This window comes from Myxocyprinus asiaticus, chromosome 33, assembly GCF_019703515.2.
Source record: "Myxocyprinus asiaticus isolate MX2 ecotype Aquarium Trade chromosome 33, UBuf_Myxa_2, whole genome shotgun sequence".
In the NCBI taxonomy this organism is placed as follows: Eukaryota; Metazoa; Chordata; class Actinopteri; order Cypriniformes; family Catostomidae; genus Myxocyprinus; species Myxocyprinus asiaticus.
Genome location: NC_059376.1, coordinates 25,312,185 through 25,333,799, shown reverse-complemented (window position 1 = coordinate 25,333,799; position 21,615 = coordinate 25,312,185). Strand labels below are relative to the sequence as shown.

Below are 21,615 nucleotides of genomic sequence, written 5' to 3'. Positions count from 1 at the left end.
ATCCTCAATTATCTTGACGACTGGCTGATTCTAACTCACTCTTGGGACTTGTTGTGTGCGCACAGGGACCTGGTGGGCACACAACAATCCTTTTATACCCGTATGTCTGGGGGAGTGGCATGCAAATTCCACTCACCAATTCCCATTGGCCTTTTCTCAAAGATCAGAGGTGTTTGGGGCTCCCAATGGCGACCCCAGTGTCACTACATCGACATAACATCTCGTTCCCTCCATCAGGGAACGGAGGTTACAAAAGTAACCAAGACATTTTTAATAATGATAATGCAAAATACATTTTCTTATGTAATAGAAATATTTATGGCTGGTAAAGTTTCTGAATTCACTGAATATTGGCAGGTGTCGCGAAAAGTAAATTTTAGAATTTGCATATCTTTTGCCTAGACATTTCTTATAAAAATGATAAAGTGTGATTGTATCATAAGATAATTTCCCTATTTCTATTTTTCTCTCTGTTTAGGTGGTATTAGATGAACGTATCATTAATACGGACAATGGTTTGTTATTCCGGCACGTGCTACGTCAGGATGAAGGTATTTATGTGTGTCGTTCTCGGGAACATGGATTTACACAAACCCTCTCTCGCTTCTGGTTGGACGTCTTACATGCTGACACCCTTTCAGACCTCCTGTCACGTGACAGCAAATATAAGGTGTGGTCACCATGCCCTGCCAACATAGGCCCCGCCAATCGTGGTCCAGCAAGGGCATGGTTTAAGGATGTCTTGCAGCTGATTGGTCCTTCAAACCTGCCGCAGATGGAGCAGTACTGCGAGCGTGTTTGGTGTAATAAGAAGCTAAGGAGGAAACATAAAAGCATGATGGACAAATATCGGCAAGTGCAGGACTCTGTGCGGAAAGCACAGATCCAAAAGAGCACGGGAGAGCGAATCCGCTCTCCAAGGGACCTCCATACAGCTGAGTAAAATGCACACCTCAAGCAGGATGGAGAAAGTAGGACTTCCAGTGGAAAGTGGACTTTTAGCCCTATGCTCTTACACACAAATGAACACACACTTTGTGATGATGTAAAATATTGTAGGCATTGTTGTGTTTCTAACGGTGCAAATGTTGTTCTTGTTAAGGCCTATTCATACCAAATGCCAAACAAAAATGCAAAATGAATCACAGACGAAAGGTCTATTCACAGGTAGACTGAGACAAATATTCAGCAGGTGGTGCTGACTGATTAACAAATTTGCTCCGGTATAACAGATTACACATGCACCTTTAGTTTTTTCTGCTGTTTTAAATGAATGTTTTATTTTTTATTAAATTAAACCAAGATGAGGCATTTGACAAAAGTAAAATCATTTGCAGATACTGTAATGGAATTCTTTGGTGTCTCTTTTCATTCCTGTTACCATGGCCGCAAGCCCCCATCACCCCACAGTACACCGTGGCTAATGTCTCACTTAAGTATTTAACAGCTGCAAAAGTTTTTTTTACTGGAACAAATGAGGGTAGACAGGATGGGACTGGTTGGCTGTTTTTAATTAGTTTGGAGAGCTGCCACTGCTATAACAGGTGTAAAAAAACATACATTCTTTTAAGATGTGTTTGGCCATGATAAAACTGGGCACAATGCTCAAACAGAGACTTTTACTCAAGTGGCTGTGCTCAGCAAAGCTTAGCTTGCCAGTGTATTAAGCTGTAAAGAAATAAAATGTGTGGACTAATTAAAATATTTTTCTTGTAACTAAATCATAGGTTGACAACTGTTGAGACTTTAACAGAATTTTTTTTATTTTATTATTATCTCTGAAACACTATATGATTGTGATCATGAGCTACAGAACTGTACAGCCTTTTTTCTCTTTTTTTTTTTTTGCAATGTAATGTTTTTTTTTTTGTTTGTTTGTTTTTTTTTTTTACACCATATACTGTATAAAGCTTTATAACTGATGCAGAGCTAGAGAGCTCCTCAAAATTGACTAGGATTAGCCATAGACTGTTAATTGATCCTAAAGCTGCATGTGCTTTGAGGCTTCAGTATAGCCTTATCACTGTTTTCTTTTTTTTTTTTTTTTTTTTTAACTAAAAACTCCTGCATCACTTGAACCATGTTTATTTATTTATAGTCAGAAATGACTGCTTTCTCTGAAAAAATGACCTTTTTCTCTGAAAACATTCTTGTGTGAGAGATCTAGCTCAGAGACTTTCCATGTCATTTTAGAACTTCAGGGAAAAACCATTATTCCATTTATTTTTTCAATGCCCTAACAGATATGACTGCATAGAATAGTTGCATTGAAAATGAGCTTTTTGAGAACTGGTACAGCAGCACTGCTCTGATTTGAATTTATTTTTGCCTTCATATGCCTTCAGCTGTTTATTGTTAAAGCTTCGAAGATCAGTTTAAATGACTGTGTTGAAGCATTAATTAAAGTGATAATTTGAAAGGAATGTTGAACATTAGTAACATGCACAGTTTAATTTCCCACTGATCTTAGCTCTCTAGTAATTTTCTCTGTAGATAAAATATACACAGCAAGAATGCAGTGTTTTAACCGGGTTGTCTGATATATTTATGTGTTATTTAAAAGCGATTCCTTGCATGCAGAAAACTCTGACCTATGTTTGGTTCAGTGATACATAAATAAAACATTTCACAGAGGATTTTATGGGTTTGTGCTTTATGAAGTCCACAGAGCGAGTGATTAGGTCAGCTTTCATTGACCCACCCTTAGAGGAACCCAGGGGTTGGGTGTGGCCACTACAGATGTTCTTTATTCAGTGTGTGTGCGTAAATAGGCTTTTGTTTATCATGTTGGACTGAAAAGTTCTTTTTTCCTTGAGAATCTCTTTGCCAATATAAAAAATATATAAAACGTTTACTTTGTTCAGTGTGAGGTCATATGCTATTGGCATTAGTCAGTATGTGGTTTGACATTAAGACCAAGCGCCTGTGCTATAACTGCTGGTGAACAGACCACAGTAAAACAGCTATAAAAATCTTTCAAGACATTTCGAAACCAGACCTAGCCAGAAAAGAAACACCACCAAACCGAGGCACAAATGTGTTTAAATGAGATATAGTTAGCAGGTTGATATGCTTGCATCATTTAATGGACAAGAGGTGCAATATACTGTATTCTCTCTCAGAACTAAAAAGCTAATTGCTAAGGCTAGAGGTCCGGTGTGGGTGGGGTGTGAAGAATTGTACCAGAATGAAATCTACAAATGCAACCTATCCTATACACTAGATGTAAACTTATTATCTATCATTTCAAAAATAAAGATAGACATGAAGCTGTTTGCAAAAATTTTTTTACTTAAGATTAAGATCCACAATTTATGCATTGATTGCTTCATAATTTACTACAGGTGTGGAAAATTAATGTGTTTATTTATTTTTTATTCATGCAACAATACGTCTTGAAAGTTTTCATATTAATAAGCATAGCTGCATGAATAAGTAATAAGAATATTGTCTAGAGCATCAAAATACATACCGTATAGGCCGACTTAAGCCTAGGTTTAATTTTTTTGTCAAATATAATTGCATTACATTACAGTTGTTTAGGCCAAGTCTTTCACATTATTTTTGTTTGATAATTTATTTTATTTTTAATACAGCAGTCCTGAAAGCAGATGCTGTGTGACCATTATAGAGGATGAGAGAGAGAGAGAGAGAGAGAGCTACTGTTTCACAGCCCTGCTTCTTTGTGTTTTCTGTAGTAAGCCTATTTATCTACTACCTATTACCTTTTGGTTTAATTTCATCAGTTTATACTGTGTAAAAGAAAAGCATTTTTATTAACGTGTTTAAATGTAATTGGAGTTTATACAATTATTTTTAATTTAGAACGTATCTTGACTAGGCAATAAAATATAAAACACCAGTATCATAACTGTAAATGTAAGTGCTTGAGTTAAACAGTGTAAATAGCCTGCTACTGATTCTTAAGTTTTTTGATAACACTTTACAATAGGGTTCCATTTGTTAACATTAGTTAACAACATTAGTTAACATGAACAAACAATGAACAATACTTATTAAGCATTTATTAATCTTAGTTAATGTTAACTCCAACATATGCTAATACAGTTTTAAAATGCAAAGTTGTATTAGTTAACATTAGTTAATGCACTATGAACTAACAATGAACAATTCTATGTTTATTAACTAACATTAACAAAGATTACTAAATTCTGTAATAAATATATTGTTCATTGTTAGTTCATGATACCTAATGTATTAACTAATATTAACAAATGGAACCTTGTTGTAAAGGGTTACCAGTTTTTTTTTTTTCTTTTTTTTTTTTCACCTCTTGCACATGACCAGCAAGCACGAACTATTTATTATACATGGCTAGGTAAACAAAGTTCAGCAAAGCACTTCTTCGCTCCTGTTTCTTGCTGGATTAGCTGATATTTCCTCCGCACTGCCTTCTTTCAATCTCTACTAGAATAAATAATGATACTTTACAAATCTATTTTAAAAAGAAAGTGGTTTTAAAGATTTTTAAAAATAAGACATTTATGGAATTATTGGATACATTTTGTGGAGCAATAGCATTGTCCTTGGAGGTCCCTTCCACATGTAGACTGAGACTCTGCACCCCGTGGGACTCTGGATCTCAAGCACTGAATCAAAGTCCCAGGGGACCTTCCTTGACTGCCTCTCTGACATTGGAGTTCCCTTCCCCACTTAGGCTGGGACTGTGAACCCTCCTACCCTTTTAAAGAAATGTATCCCAGATATCAGATACACTTCTTGGAATGCTAGATACACTTTCTGGAATATGAGATACACTTTATAGGATATTAGATAACATTTTTGGAATGCTAGATACATTTTCTGGAATGCTAGATACACTTCTTCAAATGCTAGACACACTTTCTGGAATATTGGATACAGTTTCTGAGAATAGTGGATACACTTTCTGGTATGTAGATACACTTTCTGGAATATCAGATAGACTATGTGGGAAGTTCATGCAGATACACTTGGATTCGTCCAAAGCTGCCAATGGCAGAGGGAGGACGGATACATCCGACAGAGGAGGGGGGAGTGCAGGCTGTTGTTTTGACCTGCCAGTGGAGCGAGTCCAGCCATTTCACAATCATAGTCTGAGTAAGGCCATGTGTCCACTAAAGTGTTTTTTTGCCAGCTGAAAATGCCAGGCACTCTTCTGAAAATGCCCAGCTGGGAGCACTTGGAGATGCAGCATTTTTTCAGCTGAGACTCTTTGGTTCCTATGATACAGAATATCCGCGGAAGCAATACAAGTTGCAAGTACCTAATTTAAGAGTACTTGCTCTGACCCTTGCTCTGGATGAAGAGAAGGCTGAAGCATCATTTTTCATTTTAATATTGTGGTAGCCGGGAATGTCATCTGATACAGACATAAAAACTCAGAGACCAGCAAACTTCTCCTCCATTGTTGTTCAGTCGTTGTACAAGTAGGATGTGATGGTAGGTCGGTGTGGTATTTGTCCCGCCCCTCCTCCACTGTGACTGGACAGCTGGGTAAAAAGTAACAGTGACAAGCGCTGCGTTTTACCCAAATTTGAACATTTTTCAACTCTTGCCGACCAGAAAAAAATGGCAAGCGCGCAACACTCAACGTGGAACAGACGCTCAGCGCCTCGTCATGCTGCTGGCTTTTTTAAATGCGCGGCACTCCCATTGCAAACAACTGAAAAAATACACTGGCCTCAGGAAAAAAAAAAACACTTTGGTGGACACAAGGCCTAAGAATCCAATTCTTATTACAAGTCAGATTCCCAGTATGTGAACACAGCAATCCTTTTAAAGAAAAGAAAGAGAGAGGGAGCACATCATGAAATGAATACATTCAAACGGAAGAAATTTCTGTGAAAAAAGCCTTCACTTGTTATCCAGAGCATACACACAGTGCATCCGGAAAGTATTCACAGAGCTTTACTTTTTCCACATTTTGTTATATTACAGCCTTATTCCAAAATGGATTAAATTCATTATTTTCCTCAAAATTCTACAAACAATACCCCATAATGACAATGTGAAAGAAGTTTGTTTGAAATCTTTGCAAATTTATTACAAAGAAAAAAGAAAAAAAAAAAATCACATGTACATAAGTATTCACAGCCTTTGCCATGGACACTCAAAATTGAGCTCAGGTGCATCCTGTTTCCACTGATCATCCTTGAGATGTTTCTACAACTTGATTGAAGTCCACCTGTGGTAAATTCAGTTGATTGGACATGATTTGGAAAGGCACACACCTGTCTATATAAGGTCCCACAGTTAACAGTGCATGTCAGAGCACAAACCAAGCCATGAAGTCCAAGGAATTGTCTGTAGACCTCCGAGACAGGATTGTATCGAGGCACAGATCTGGGGAAGGGTACAGAAAAATTTCTGCAGCATTGAAGGTCCCAATGAGCACAGTGGCCTCCATCATCTGTAAATGGAAGAAGTTTGGAACCACCAGGACTCTTCCTAGAGCTGGCCACCTGGCCAAACTGAGCGATCGGGGGAGAAGGGCCTTAGTCAGGGAGGTGACCAAGAACCCGATGGTCACTCTGACAGAGCTCCAGCGTTTCTCTGTGGAGAGAGGAGAACCTTCCAGAAGAACAACCATCTCTGCAGCACTCCACCAATCAGGCCTGTATGGTAGAGTGTCCAGACGGAAGCCACTCCTCAGTAAAAGGCACATGACGGCCCATCTGGAGTTTGCCAAAAGGCACCTGAAGGACTCTCAGACCATGAGAAACAAAATTCTCTGGTCTGATGAAACAAAGATTGAACTCTTTGGCCTGAATGGCAAGCGTCATGTCTGGAGGAAACCAGGCACCGCTCATCACCTGGCCAATACCATCCCTACAGTGAAGCATGGTGGTGGCAGCATCATGCTGTGGGGATGTTTTTCAGCAGCAGGAACTGGGAGACTAGTCAGGATCGAGGGAAAGATGAATGCAGCAATGTACAGAGACATCCTTGATGAAAACCTGCTCCAGAGCGCTCTGGACCTCAGACTGGGGTGAAGGTTCATCTTCCAACAGGACAATGACCATAAGCACACAGCCAAGATAACAAAGGAGTGGCTCCGGGACAACTCTGTGAATGTCTTTGAGTGGCCCAGCCAGAGCCCAGACTTGAACCCGATTGAACATCTCTGGAGAGATCTGAAAATGGCTGTGCACCGACGCTCCCCATCCAACCTGATGGAGCTTGAGAGGTCCTGCAAAGAAGAATGGGAGAAACTGCCCAAAAATAGGTGTGCCAAGCTTGTAGCATCACACTCAAAAAGACTTGAGGCTGTAATTGGTGCCAAAGGTGCTTCAACAAAGTATTGAGCAATGGCTGTGAATACTTATGTACATGTGATCTTCGTTTTTTATTTTTAATAAATTTGCAAAGATTTCAAACAAACTTCTTTTACATTGTCATTATGGGGTATTGTTTGTAGAATTTTGAGGAAAATAATGAATTTAATCCATTTTGGAATAAGGCTGTAACATAACAAAATGTGGAAAAAGAGTCTTTGTCGGAGAGTTCAATGAAATCGGTGGAAAAACAAAAACAAAAAGTGCATGCTTAGAGGAGAAGAGAGAAAAAAAATACAAATAAAATAAAATAAACATGCATTGGTGTGCCCAGCCTTATGTCTCGGTATGTTGTATACATACATTAATCCCACTGTCCTGCTTTCGGCAGAACTCGTGCTTGACGTGTGTATGGGGGAACAAACAAAGTTGAGTTTGAATGAAACAGATGAGCAGAACAACTGCTGTTTGGCCTTGTCCCTCTGTTGGATCTGGGATGGAATGGAAATGTGCACAGAGAATGTGGCCAATGAGTTTGAGAGAAGGGTGAGGTCTAATTTGGAGATCAGCTCCAGTCTTTCACACGACCTCCTCTGATTCCTCAGCTCTTTGAGAATAGCTTTCCTCTTCACTTGCTGAATTACGAATTCCTCTGCATCCTCTGGAAGGAACACAAAAAGAACCGCATTAAGGTCAAGACAATAAACCATGCAACTCTATCTCTAGCTCTCTCTATTTTGAAAAGTTGCTGTGGGTTTGCTTCAGTTGTTTGCCGAGACATACCCGACTGTGGGCTTTGCAAATCCTAAACTCTAGCTTCCCACAGTGTCTGAGAGGATTAAACATACTTTCAGCAAAATGTCAAAACTTCTGCATTGCATGAGAAAAATACATTTAAAAAGACACAGTGTCAGGTGAGCATGAAGGGAGCCAAGCACAGATGGCAGAGGCCGCCTCTATGGCATGGAAGATGAGGGTTGGGAATGAGGGTAGGGGGTAGGATGCATTATGGAAAAACCATTGGAAGGCACATGAAATGAGTCGGCCACACCACACCAGGCTGGTGCCTGGCTCAGGCAAGTACAGTAGATAGGCACACACAGTGCCACCGAGATCACACCAGGGTGCAACTGGGGAGGGTAAACACCGGCAGTCTGCGGAGCGAGAAGAGGCACAAATGGTTGGCAATTAGCACATATTCCCAAAAAATGAACTATAATTCCAGGTTGAAATTCCATATTAATTTCAAAGACCTACCACGAGTAGTTTGAACAACCTTACAGCAGATATCAAACAACATTATTCACAATACACCTTTTGGAATTACGAGATAGCTTTCATGTAATAAAAATTCGTTTCAACAAATTACCAGACAGTTTTTATGGAATACAGACAGAATGCACAAAACAACAGGATAGCTTTTGTTGAACAAGGCATGCCATCCAAAAAGTGAATCAGTAATTCCAAGATTCAATTCCTTATAAATTTTTTAAAATGGCTTTTCAAAAAATGCATTTTAGTCTCTACATCTCTACATGGAAAGCAAAAATAAACCATCTGTGATGAGTTTGCAAGAAAACCAGCATTCAAGGATCCACTGACAAAAAGCCACATCAATAGCAAAAAAAAAAAAAAAACAGGAACAAAAACAAACAAAAAACAAAACAAATTTAACCAATCACAAACATACATGAGAGACTTACAAAATGTTACATCTGACCCTAGGTTTGTTGGATTCGACGTATAGAACCAAAGCTAAATTCCCTTGAAAATATTAATTTGAGGAACACACCAGCCGCCTGCTACCTGCAATGTGCTTTTGCAGTAATGGGGACGTAAAACTAAGAAAAACAACTCTTGTTACATGAAACGCAACCCTGGTTCCCTGAGTGGGAATGAAACGCTGCGTAATCACATTGGGAAACCTCGTACAATCACGGCAATTTATTGGCTGGTGGCACTTAATCGAAACCCCTAGGGTGCTACGTCATGGTCTCCACAAAAGCACTCACTTTGGTGCTATCGAGTCAGATTTTCTGCAGGAAGGCACAAGCCTATGCAGCTGCTAGAGAGTATAGCCAGTTTACGCAGCATCTCATTTCCACTCTGGGAACCAGGATTACGTTTCACGTAACCGAGACTTTCCCTTTTGTAGGAACTCGAGCCGCATTGGGAACGATATACTTTCATGCCATGCGAACAGTAGCTGCCAACTGTTTATGCCCGTGTGGCAAGCATGTAGTGGCGCACAAGCAAGCTATTCAGATTCTCTGAATAAAACAGAGAATATTATGAGTTTACTCCTGTTCCAACAGAGAGAATCTGGGAAGTAGGAGTCAAACCCTCATCCAGATTATAAAATCTAACAAATGTATGCAGAGAGGACCACCCTGCCCCAATACAAATGACCTCCAAGGACGCACCTCTAGCCAAAGCCCATAAGGATGCCATGCTCCTCGTAGAATGGGCTCTAATACCTGAAGGCGAAGGTAAACTGTGCGATTTGTAAGCACTTGAAATTGCATCAGTATGCTAATGTGATGGTCTTTGCTTGGACACTGAAACACCCCTGTTATGGCCACCAAAGCAAAGAAACAACTGCTCTGACTTATGCCACTGGCTAGTACGATCAACATAAACTCGCAGTACCTGAACTGGTCAAAGCATATACAATATTTCATGCTCCTCTGTCTCAAATGGGGGATGATAGAAAGCCTGAAAATTAAAAGTCTGCAAGCGAAATGATGTAGAAACGACCTTGGGCAAATAGCCCAAATGAGGTCTTAACACTACTCTTGAACACCCTGGCGCAAAATCCATACATAAGGGATTGATTGACATGGCATGCAAATCACCAACCCTTTTAAATGATGCCAATGCTACTAGCAGGGTCGTTTTAAGTGTCAGAAAATGATCAGCGAACCAAGGGCTCAAACAGAGCACCCAAGAGCACCTCTAAAACAACAGACAAATCCCATAAGGGAATGCAGATGGGATGAAAAGGTCTAAGCCTGCATACCCTGCACATAAAACGAGAGACAAGAGTATGTCTACCAACAGAGACTCCAATGATAAGCGAATGCTCAGTCGCTATAGTGGCAACATAGACAACATAGGATTTTCACCTCGTGCTGTACACCAAGAATCAAAATTACATCACTTCAATGAATAAAGCTGCCTAGTTGATGGAACTCTAGCACTCAGAATGGTATCAACCACAGCGGGGGATAACTCATCATTCAAAAGAGCACCCAGTTAAGGGGCCATACCCATAACTTCCACAAGTCTGGCCGGGGGTGCCAAATGCTGTCCCGAGTCTGAGACAATATGTCTATTCTGACTGGAATCTCCAGAGACATTTCCTCCAGGAGAGAGACCAGAGTTGAAAATCATACTTAAGATGGCCAAAACTGTGCCAATAACAGAAGCACAATCCTGATCCTCCTGAACTCTCTGCAGAACTACTGTGCAGAAGACTGATTGGTGGGAATGCTTAAAGGCACGCTGTCGGCCACTGATGCACCAATGCATCTATGCCCGGCAGTGCCGGTGGAGAGAGGGAAAACCAGAGGGGACAGCGTGACACGAACAAATCCACTTCCACTCTGCCAAACCTTCCCCAGATTCATTCCATAATCTGAGGATGTAATGTCCACTCTCCAACCCCTGTCTGGACAGGAGATCTGCCCCCAAATTCAACCAGCCCAGGACATACATAGCTCATAGAGACAGCACATTATCCCGTTCCCACAGAAGAATGCAACGTGCCATGAGAATGCACTCCTCCCTGGCGATTTATGCAATGTGCCATGAGAATGCACTCCTCCCTGGCAATTTATGAAGGAAACCACCGTCCTGTCGTCCGACCAGATGAGGACATGGCTACCCTCAGTGGTTGAAGTCCCTTTGTGGATTTCATCCAACACTGAAAATGTCTTGCATGTAACATGCCCAGGGGAATGACAGCGGAAGCCTCATGAGCCCCAAAAGCCGGTGAAATGTTCTCACAGGGAGAATGCGTCCCACTCTGAACATTGTGGAATGACACCGGCAGAATGACAGAACGCAAACTGGAGACAGATGCGCCTACATCACCCACGAATCTAGCTCCACCCCTAGAAACAGTGTCTATTGTCTTGGAAACAGGACACTCTTGTCTAGGTTTACACACAGCCCTAGATTGCTCAAATGGCAGAGAATGACATTACAGTGTTGGGCAGCCAAAGTTTCCGAGTGGGCTAGCACCAACCAATCATCGAGATAATTCAAAACATGGATGCCCTGAAGCCTCAAGGGCATCAAAGCTGCATCCAGCCATTTTATGAAAGTGCATGGTGCCAGTGCAAGTCCAAACGGAAGGGCGCAAAACTGATACGCTTGTCCTTGAAAGCGAATCTGAGAAATCAGCTGTGCTTCGGTGCAGTCTGAATTTGGAAATAAGCATCTTTAAAATCTATTGTCATAAACCAGTCCCCCGGCTAATCTTGTAACATTATTTGCTTCTGCGTCAGCATTCTGAATTGACATTTCATCAGAGTGGAATTCAAACATCTCAAATATGGGACACAAGCCGCCATCTTTTTTCGGGACCAGAAAATAATGGCTGTAAAAACCGCATTCTCTCTGAGAAGGGGGAATCTTCTCTGTTGCCCCTTTTTCTAAGAGAGAACAAATTTCCAAATCAAAAACGTGACTTCCCAAACAGAAACATCTGTTGGAACAACCCCTCTGAACACCGGCAGAGTTCACCTGAATTTAATTACATAACCATGCTTTGTCATTTGAAGTACCCAGTTTGAAATGCCCTTCAGCTGCTGCCAAGCCGACAGACGGGCAGACAGATGGATTAATGCATGGCTCTTGCCTGCAGCGTGAGCTGTAACCACTAGATGCCATGCTTGGCTTACTTTTGGAGGCTGTCCCAGAATCAGTGGCACAGCGGAAGGAAGCCTTTGCTCCTCCAATACTGTGGCTGGCTGAAGGTAATTTGATAATGGTTTTGCCTTTATTGTATCTAGGCATAAAAGATGAGCATCCTGGAATGTATCTACAGCAGGGATGCTAACAGAATAAACCTTTTTCCTGGTATTTTGAATGGGGAAAAATTTACAAACATTGGGGAGGGTAATGTTTATTTGAGAAAACTGGTTCGCCACAACGGCCCCAGCATTCTTTATGGGGTTACCATGTGTGGTGCTTATGTTCATTGTGTGTGCTTGATGAACAAGAATTCTGAATTCTGATGAATTGTTTTATGCATGTCTCGAGACCTTTGGTCATGGAGACAGTGGCTGAATTCAGAATGTGTTTTTTTTTATTGTTCGCTCCCCAGCGCAAGCTATGGGGGGAAACTGAACTATATTCTGACTGTCGGGTGTTTGAGGTGTGAAAACAGCGAGCTGAACCGGATGTTGTCCGAAGGGCAAGCAGGAACGACATGGTTACATTTGTATGGTCTGATTTCGTTCACCGAATGGGGGCTTAACCCTTTGTTTCACTGCAAGTCAGTCAGGCTCACTTCTGGTGTCCTGCCAGCCACTTAAAAGGGACCGGTCCAACATCCAAATGCCTACGCAGAAGTGCCCGTGATGGCGGGACTGAACGAGGACCCCAATCCTACTGAGGGAATGCAAAACTTGTGTCCGTCGCCTTATGCGTCTCTCTGGTGGGATGTTGCGAATATACAGAACATGAACGTACCGGAGCTGCAGCTGGCTTTTCTCTCTCTCTATGAGGAAGCATCTGCTGGAACAAGGCAGTCTGCTGTTTCACTGGGCTGTATTTTCCACCACCGACTGGACTGCATCATTGAACAGTCCGGATTGTGACACAGGGGCGTTCATTAGAAAGGCCTTTTCCTTGTCACATATGTCTGAGCATAAGCCACAGATGCCGTTCCTGGTAGGCCTTGTTCAACAAGGACGATGTAACTCTGCACGGCATCGAGGGAAGAGTAGGCCTCGATTTCCATGTGGTCGCCGAAGAAGGAGAAGGACTGGCAGCCAGCATCTCTTCGATTGCCGGGGCTGAAATATATCAGTGGTCGGAAGCTCGAAACACATTAGAAAATTCTCAGGCTGATTGATTCGTGATCCTTGCCGAGTAAGGTTGATCCCAGGACTTTGAAATCTCACGATATAGGTCTGGGGGAAAAGGAAGCATCCTATGATGTGTAGCTGCGCATTGGCCAGCTAAAAAACAGTCATCCATGATCGATTTATGATCCTCCGACTGCGCTTCATCTGGCCAATCCAGGTGCAATTTTTCCACTGCACATGTAATAACCTCCAGCAACTCCATATAAGTTACCAAAGCTCTGGAAATCTGACCACTAAGAGTCAAGGCTTTGGCCTGGCTGCCTGCAAGATCCTTGGAATCTGATGCCGCCATAGACATAGCATCCTCATCCTCATCATAGAAGGAAACTGCTGTGCAGGCTTCAGGGCTAGGATGCAAATGCCCACATGTAAACTCCACGGGAGAACATCTAGCCAAATCCGGGGAGAGTGACAGAGAAAACCGAAGGTCAGCCTGCTGCTCAGCTCCCATTTCCTCGGCGTCCATGCTTGCATCCCATGAGTCACATGGCTGTGTGGTGCTGGCAGACACGTGGCCTGCACCAGTCCACGGCTTGACCGAATTTCCAAAGGAGGAAAACCTTTCACGGACATTTCCTGATATCCTGATATTCATTAAATCGCACTGTGTGCAGTCCGAACCCTCCAACGTGGCACTTCTTAAATTACATCCTGTGTTGCCACTCAAAAGGGAGAATAATAATGATCCTCGCTTCGACGTGAGTCGTAGGTACAACATGGTCCAGACGAGATTGTGCACTGAAGAACAGAAAATCTGACTCGATGGCACCAAAGCGAGAGCTTTTATGGAGCCCGTGATGTAGCTCTCTAGGGGCGACCTTTAAGCACCACCAGCCAATAAATTGGCATGACTGTACAAGGGCTTCAGACCACGTGACACTCAGGGCGTATCCCAATGTGATTACGCAGCTCAAGTTCCTACAAAAGGGAACATTGCACCCCCAGTGGCTGAGAATAATTGCTGGGAGGCAATAGTGTGGATTACAAAAAATAAATAAAATTATCTGTAATTCCAAGTTGCAATTCCATATACACACACACACACACACACACACACACACACACACACACACACACACACACAAATGTAAGTAAATCACAAAAATCTAAATGTGTCACTTCCAGGTAATGCTGTGTTCTAAATTATACATTTCCACCTGTATATCAGTAAATAAAAAAAGTGTGAATACTAGTGTGAATTCCATGAAGTTCCCATAATTCCAAAAAGTATTTCCCAATCCCTTAATTCCAAAAAGTCAATTTTTTGGAATTAACATGAGTGTAGTCCATCTTAAGTCAGGGGGGAACTGAGAAATCTTCCTAGAAGCATAACCGTTTTTACACAAAGTATGTTCCCAGGTGGGTCAGACTGACTCCCCTAACTTTGGAGCTCTCTTTACCATGTAGGCTGGCACCATTGGCGATCTAGGACTCTGACACAAGTTTTGTTCACGCATGACCAATAGTCAGTGCAGGAAAAATCATAAATTTTTTTCATTTTTTAAGCAATCCCACCTTTTACCTGGGTGCTGTTGGTCCACTAGCCTCTCGAATATACTTTTTGTAGCGTATAGTAATTTTGGAATGTACTCATTGTGACTGACATACACTACCGTTCAAAAGTTTGGGGTCACTTGCCTGAAATGTTTCTCATGATCTTAAAAACCTTTTGATCTGAAGGCGTATGCTTAAATGTTTGAAATTAGTTTTGTAGACAAAAATATAATTGTGCCAACATATTAATTTATTTAATTTCAAAACTAAAATTTTATTAAAAAAAATAAAAAAAGATTTGAAATGGATGACTTTTTTTTATTAAGAAAAGCAGCCACTAAGTGCCCAGCATATAGATGGGAACTCCTTCAGTACTGTTTAAAAAGCATCCCAGGGTGATACCTCAAGGAGTTGGTTGAGAAAATGCCAAGAGTACATTTCTGCAAAATCTAGGCAAAGTGTGGCCACTTTGAAGATGCTAAAATATAAAATAGTTTTGATTTATTTTGGATTTTTTTAGTCACAATATAATTCCCATATTTCCATTTCTATTATTCCATAGTTGTGATGACTTTACTATTATTCTAAAATGTGAAAAAATAAAATAAAATAAAATAAAAGAAAGAATGAGTAAGTGACCCTAAACTTTTGAATGGTAGATTTTGGATAAACTTCTTGGAATTATAGGGGATTATATTTGGATAGACTTGACATTTGGAATTTTGTAGAGACTTTTTGCAATCATCAGGGTAGACTTTTTGAAATTTCGGATAGACTTTGGGAGAATTTATGCTCAAGTAATCCAGGGAGAACTCTCACGGACCTTACCCAGGGAAGGGAGCTCCAAAGTCAGACAGGGAGTCAAAGAAGGTTCCCTGTGACATTAGCTGAGCCCAGAGAGTCCAGAGTCCCCCCCCCTAAACAGCAGTGCTAATAAGTGCCCCCACTGGTACAGAGGGTATTTGTACATATTTCAGAATTGCTATCCATGCACTGTTCCAAGAGATTCCATGTTTTGTATTCTGGTCCATTCAACAAAACTTGGAATGTATTTGTGAAATCAAAACCAAGTTTCAAATTCCTGTTCATTCAAATAATTGCAAGAAGTGTATATAATCCCTAAACCTAAAATATTCAACAACTGCGGCAATGTGTTTCTGTGTAGTGTAGTATGTGTAGTAAACAGTGAGACGTAGCAGCTGTTTAACTGAAGCACACTAATGAATGACCCACTTCCTGTTTAGAAACATGTACACATACCCTCAAGGTCCAGTCAAATATAACCTGTTTCCATGCAAACATACCGCTGGACCCATGAGCAAAGCTGTGTAGAAATAAATATTCACTCTCACACTGAAATTTTAAGGCTAACAGTGGACACAGGCTGCCAGTGCATGAATGGAAAAACAGAAGGGGAACATCACCTGTTCTTCTGCAGTCATATTGTCAATGGGCCTCATTACAGGCAATTTAGTACACATTTAAATCCTTACACACATTGTCAAACATTCTCTCTCTCTCTCTCTCTCTCTCTCTCTCTCTCTCTCTCTCTCACACACACACACACACACACACACACACTCTCTCTCTCTTTGGCCTGATTCCCACAGTCCGTGTAATTAGATCCTCAAATATAATATTTTCTAAAGCTTAATTAACTCTTAATTAACTCATTTTCATTGTTTGGGTGGATGTGTTTTTCTTTGCCACTTGAACAAACTCATCTTTTTCTGTTCATCTTGCCTCCTGTCCTCCAATATCATTGTTTGTTTTTTCAGCCTCCTCTCAGAAACTCTCCCACTCTGCATGGTTTGGTCTGAGAGAGACAGAGAGAGGGAGTACTCTTACATAGTAAACAGAGCTGCAGTTTAAGTAACAGTTACTACAATTGCCACCACTGTCATCATAAAATAAAATAAAATTAAAAAACAAATAACTAGACAAACTGTAACCTCCATGTGCAACTGTAGCTCTGGGTGTAACGACAGTATGTGTATGTGTTGTCACGCTGGAGATCTGGGTTTGAATCTCACCCCTTGACATACCTTTTCCCATGCCTCTACTCTTAATATTTCCTATAATAATACTTATAGTAATAAATAAAAGAGATTCCTTGCAATGGTTTGGTCAGAGTAAAGGTCGGGGAGTTGAGAGAAGGATTTGATCTGGATAAAATTAACCATGGTTTTACTGTAGTAATACTGTAGTAACCATGTGTTTTGGTGGAAACTATATAGTTCTGATGTACTAACCATGGTGTTACTACAGTAGATACTATGGTTACTGTAGTCACCCTTTTATATATAAAAAACAAATCTCTATTTTAGTTTTCTTTATTTTAGGGGCCTCTGCTAACACAAGAGCTGCTTAACTTTGTAATAAAAAAATAAATAAAATAAAATAAATGGGTAACCATAACAAGGATAATCTATGGAATACACAAGTAGGACAGCAACTTACCATAAAGACTCACTCCATGTTTAAGATTTCATTTAAGCTTGGCCAGTGTTGGTGGCATAGTGGTGAGCATGGCTGCCTACCATGCAGTTTACCCATGTTTGATTCTTGGCTAGTACATTGCTTTTGGATCAAGCTGTCATTGTAATAAAAACACAGCTGGGGGGCACACTTCTTCAGAAGCAAAGGGTAGTTTTTGAGTCATATTATAGTTGCCATGGATATATTTTTAAAGGGAAAAGGAAAAAATTAAAGAATTGTTGTGAGTGCAAGAAACCATAGGCGAAGAAACGACAGAGGTGAGAAAGAGAAGGTCTGTTGACACTGAGACCCTGTTTTCTTAAGTCAACACCTCTGATGAGAGCATTAGGTAAAAGTGCCTAATGGAGGGTTAATTAAACCTAATTAGCATCATTACAGCTGTCACAGTGTTTGTGACAGAACACAGGGGAAATGTAATCAAACTTGTTTAAAAGTTGATAGGAAATAAGTGAAAGTTAATGTGTTAAAAGAATGTGTGAATTAAAATGTTGGTATAATGTAGGCAGAACACTGAAAAAATAAATGGTTGTGTCACTTTATTAAAGCAAAAATACGCATGGCTATTACACCAGTGAGGAGTTGACCAAATGTTAGCCTAAAACTTCTTTGACATGTCAACAGTTATTACCCTTGGCAGTTAAATTTATAACTTGATCAAGTTGGATACAATTGAACTAAAAGTTCACAAAGGCAGATGTTACATTTATAACAGTAAATAAAAATAGCTCCATAATTTTAATTTATTTACGATTACAATCTAATGTTGATATAAAGGTATATCTTGTGTTAAGTGAACTGTATCTTTTCTATTGGGCAATAATGGTGGATGTTCAACAGATACATAAATTGACAAAACTGATCAATAATAAAGATATATAAGATATATTCACTGTAACCAACTAAACTGCCCACTTTAAAGCCTGCACAAAAGCATACTCGAGTGGTGAGCTTGCACTACTGCAAACAGAGCAAATCACAAATTGCTAATCTCACACACGGCCTATTAATCACAAATAAAACGGAGTGAAGAGTCATTACTGTAGCATTATTTTGAAGTAACTGAATGTTTTATTGTGTTAATCAATTACAGTCTGATGCAACAATCCACAGAGAAAAAACTCAGGGAGTTAATACAGTGTTCACGTCAACTTTGGCCTATAACCTTTGACCTGTCCACAAAATGAAGTCCTAATATTTGATGACACACTGAGTCGCTCACAAACACACACAGTCTCTCACAAAGAGACACTTACACTTACACACCAGATGAGTTGGAAATGCTATATGGAAAGTCTTTTGAATTAGTCTTCAGAGAAAAAAAAACTATTTGGCAAAAAGTGACTTTCAAATGGAGTGTCAGGTTAGGTAGGGAAAAGTAGGGAAAGAATTTCAAAATATACACACAAGCATGATCATATTCTCCTCTATCAAAATGGACATTACACATGTAGGTCAGTTGGGCACAAACCACCACAACACATTAGCTTATCGAGTCTTATAAATATACCATGAAAACACCAGATAAACTCGTAGGACAGTTTAAAAACATGTTTTTCTCAATAAAAAAGAACGCTCATCAAGACGCCATGCAAAAAATGGAATAAAAAATAAATAAATAAAAAAAAATTGTATAACCATAAGTACAACTTAAACAGATATAAATACTACCACATGATAATCGACCAGTTCCTTTCAAAGCATTCTTCTTGTTTAAAAAAGATTAAATCTGCTTAAAAAATGCATCAAAATTGATTATTTTACAGTGCCGAATTTTTCTGTTTTCAACACGGCAGAAACAACAAATACCCACAATCACCAGACGAGGGCGCCCTTCACAAAGCTCAAGAGAACCACCAAACCAGTTTACACGTGACCTCTCCCTGTGCCATGCGCCTTCAGTGGTCAATCCCAAAAAATTACCATGGTAATTAAAGTGACATATAAAACGCCATGATTACTACAGGTATTGCTACTACTGTAAAATCATGATAAATTAATATATGATCACTTTAAACAGTTTAAAATCTTTATGAATTTTTCTATAATTATTATTATTATTATTTTAGTTTTTGATGACAATGGTAGCTAACACCAAGTTACCGGAGTTTTAATGGTTTAGAAATGAATGTAGTAACTATGGAATTGGCTGTAGAGCGTGGTAACCACAGTAAATTGGTAGAATTTCATTTTTGGACTTTCGGATTCACTTCCGAAAGTTGCACCCCATTTGCAACTGGAAAATAAAATAATAAGTTGGCATCAAATTATTTTTGAAAACATGTCCTTAGTAAAAAATTCAACACTGTTTTTTTGTTTTGGTGTTTTTTTTTATCAATAAAAACAAAAAAATTAAATGGACCATTGGTTAGCCTAGACACATAAAATGAGTTATTATATGTTAAATATTAAAAATGGTCATATTGAGAGGTATGAAAGTGGAGATGTTTAATGAACAAGGGACAAGTTAGCGATGATCTAATATAAATAAGTCAATATATAAGATGGGCTGTTATAGAATAGTCATTTGTTTAAAACAGAATATATCTATAGAATTATATTAATTTATTTGAACATGATAGAGCTGAATAAAAAGCTGTGATACATACAAATACACCACTATTTTGCAGTTTTTGAGAACAGCACTGTAGAGTTTAGACCTGAAAGCTTCTAAAATTGTTTCTCTGTAGATTTCCTCCTTTGGTCTCAGACCATGTTACCCATAATGCCCCTGTACATGAATTCTTTGTCCATATCAGTCTCATATAACATATCATCAGGAATAAAAGAAACCACCTGAAACATAACTATACAATAAAATGGAATTAAAATTAAAATTCACTTTGACAGAAATGTAAAGCTCACTGACCTCTTAATGTTTTTAAGGTATATAATAACTATGGAATGAAAAACATTCAATTAAAAACACTCATATTTACAACTCTACCAGTTCACAAATGCATGTTTTGCTGTTTCTTCTTCTTGCTTTTTTTTTTCTTTCTGTTTTGCTTTTTAAGGATGAAAGTTTTCATGAGTGTGAAAAAAGATGTTTATCCGGTGCTGGTGAGTCAGAGGTCTGTGTGGTCTCTGCTTCAGGGCCAAAGTGAGAGAGGAATCTAGTCGATCACACGTTGCACAAACAGCCAGATAAAAACAAAGTATGCACAAATTTACAGAATGTGCAATTACAACAGACTGTGTTTACCAATTTAGGCAGCGCATGCATGTGTTTGTGTCTTCATTTTCCAGTTATAGTTCTTCCAGTTATAATCCAAAGGGATTTATTTCCCCCGGAATTCAGGAGTGTTATCCGCTGTCTTCTGTGTTAGTATTTAGATGAACTTGAGGGGAATCATCAGGAGTAGACTGCGGCAAACTGACAAGGTAACTGATGGGGCTATAGGCAGAGGCACGAGTGGGATTGTGGTCGTAGGGGCACAAGATTGGGTCTTTAGACTAGAAATGAGGGGAATATATCGAGAATGATAACAAGCAGTGGCTTCGGGAGCAGAATGATGTCAGAGGGGGTAATAAAAAGCAGAACAGGTGCGAAAAACCAGTCACTGAATGAGATGCTGTGTGAAAATCTGTCCACATCCAGTGATCTCTCGTTTTTGCTTTCTCTGTGTCTCTCAGTCTCTCTTTCACTCAATCTCTCATCCCTTGCTACTCTCCTGCACTCCGAGGGGCTCTTGGGGCAGGTCTTCCATCATGTGTTCTGCGATTTCGCCCCTTTCTCACTTCCTTCAGGTGCTTCCACTTTTTATGATTCGAGTGCAGTGGATCAAGATCTGGGGGCTCAGTGGTTGGATTAGGAGCGTTCTTTCCTGATTGGCTGTGCTTACGTGACCAAACTTGTTCGCAGATCTGATCAACCGTGCTCAAGTTTGGGTGATCCACCAACTGCATAAAGTCCCTGTACCACAGTTTTTGATTGGTGGGCTGCCCGTGGGTGTGTGTGGGCCTGCGAGGGTTAGGAGCGGAAGGGGCGGGGCCAGTCGAAGGCAAAATCTCCAGTGTGATCGCAAGGAGGGTTTGGGTGAATCCATGTTCCATTGCGTGACACTGATACACACCGCTGTCTCTACGCACAACACGTCTTAACAACAGGCCTCGTTCTGTCTGCAAAACACGGTCATCCAGATGAACCTATAAACACAAACACATACACAAAGACACAATGAATGCATCAAGTATCAGTAGTGATTGCACTGATAAGGGAGAGAATGAACTCATTAATATAAACAAAG

General features: G+C 40.1%; 2 protein-coding genes across 5 annotated transcripts in view; one reads left to right on the top strand and one right to left on the bottom strand.

Moving 5' to 3' along the window:
* The window catches only part of LOC127424412 (semaphorin-3G-like), a 45,959-nt gene extending 43,913 nt beyond the window's left edge, over positions 1-2,046 (top strand). For both annotated transcript variants that reach the window (XM_051669597.1, XM_051669598.1), the window contains exon 16: positions 479-2,046. In XM_051669597.1, coding sequence (XP_051525557.1) covers positions 479-943 — 465 coding nt within the window. In that variant the 3' untranslated portion in view covers positions 944-2,046. The remainder of the gene's footprint in view (positions 1-478) is intronic.
* Positions 2,047-18,413: 16,367 nt separating this feature from the next.
* Positions 18,414-21,615, bottom strand: part of LOC127424396 (semaphorin-3B-like) — a 41,156-nt gene continuing 37,954 nt past the window's right edge. For all 3 annotated transcript variants that reach the window (XM_051669561.1, XM_051669562.1, XM_051669563.1), the window contains exon 18: positions 18,414-21,514. In XM_051669561.1, the coding sequence (XP_051525521.1) occupies positions 21,032-21,514 (483 nt within the window). In that variant the 3' untranslated portion in view covers positions 18,414-21,031. The remainder of the gene's footprint in view (positions 21,515-21,615) is intronic.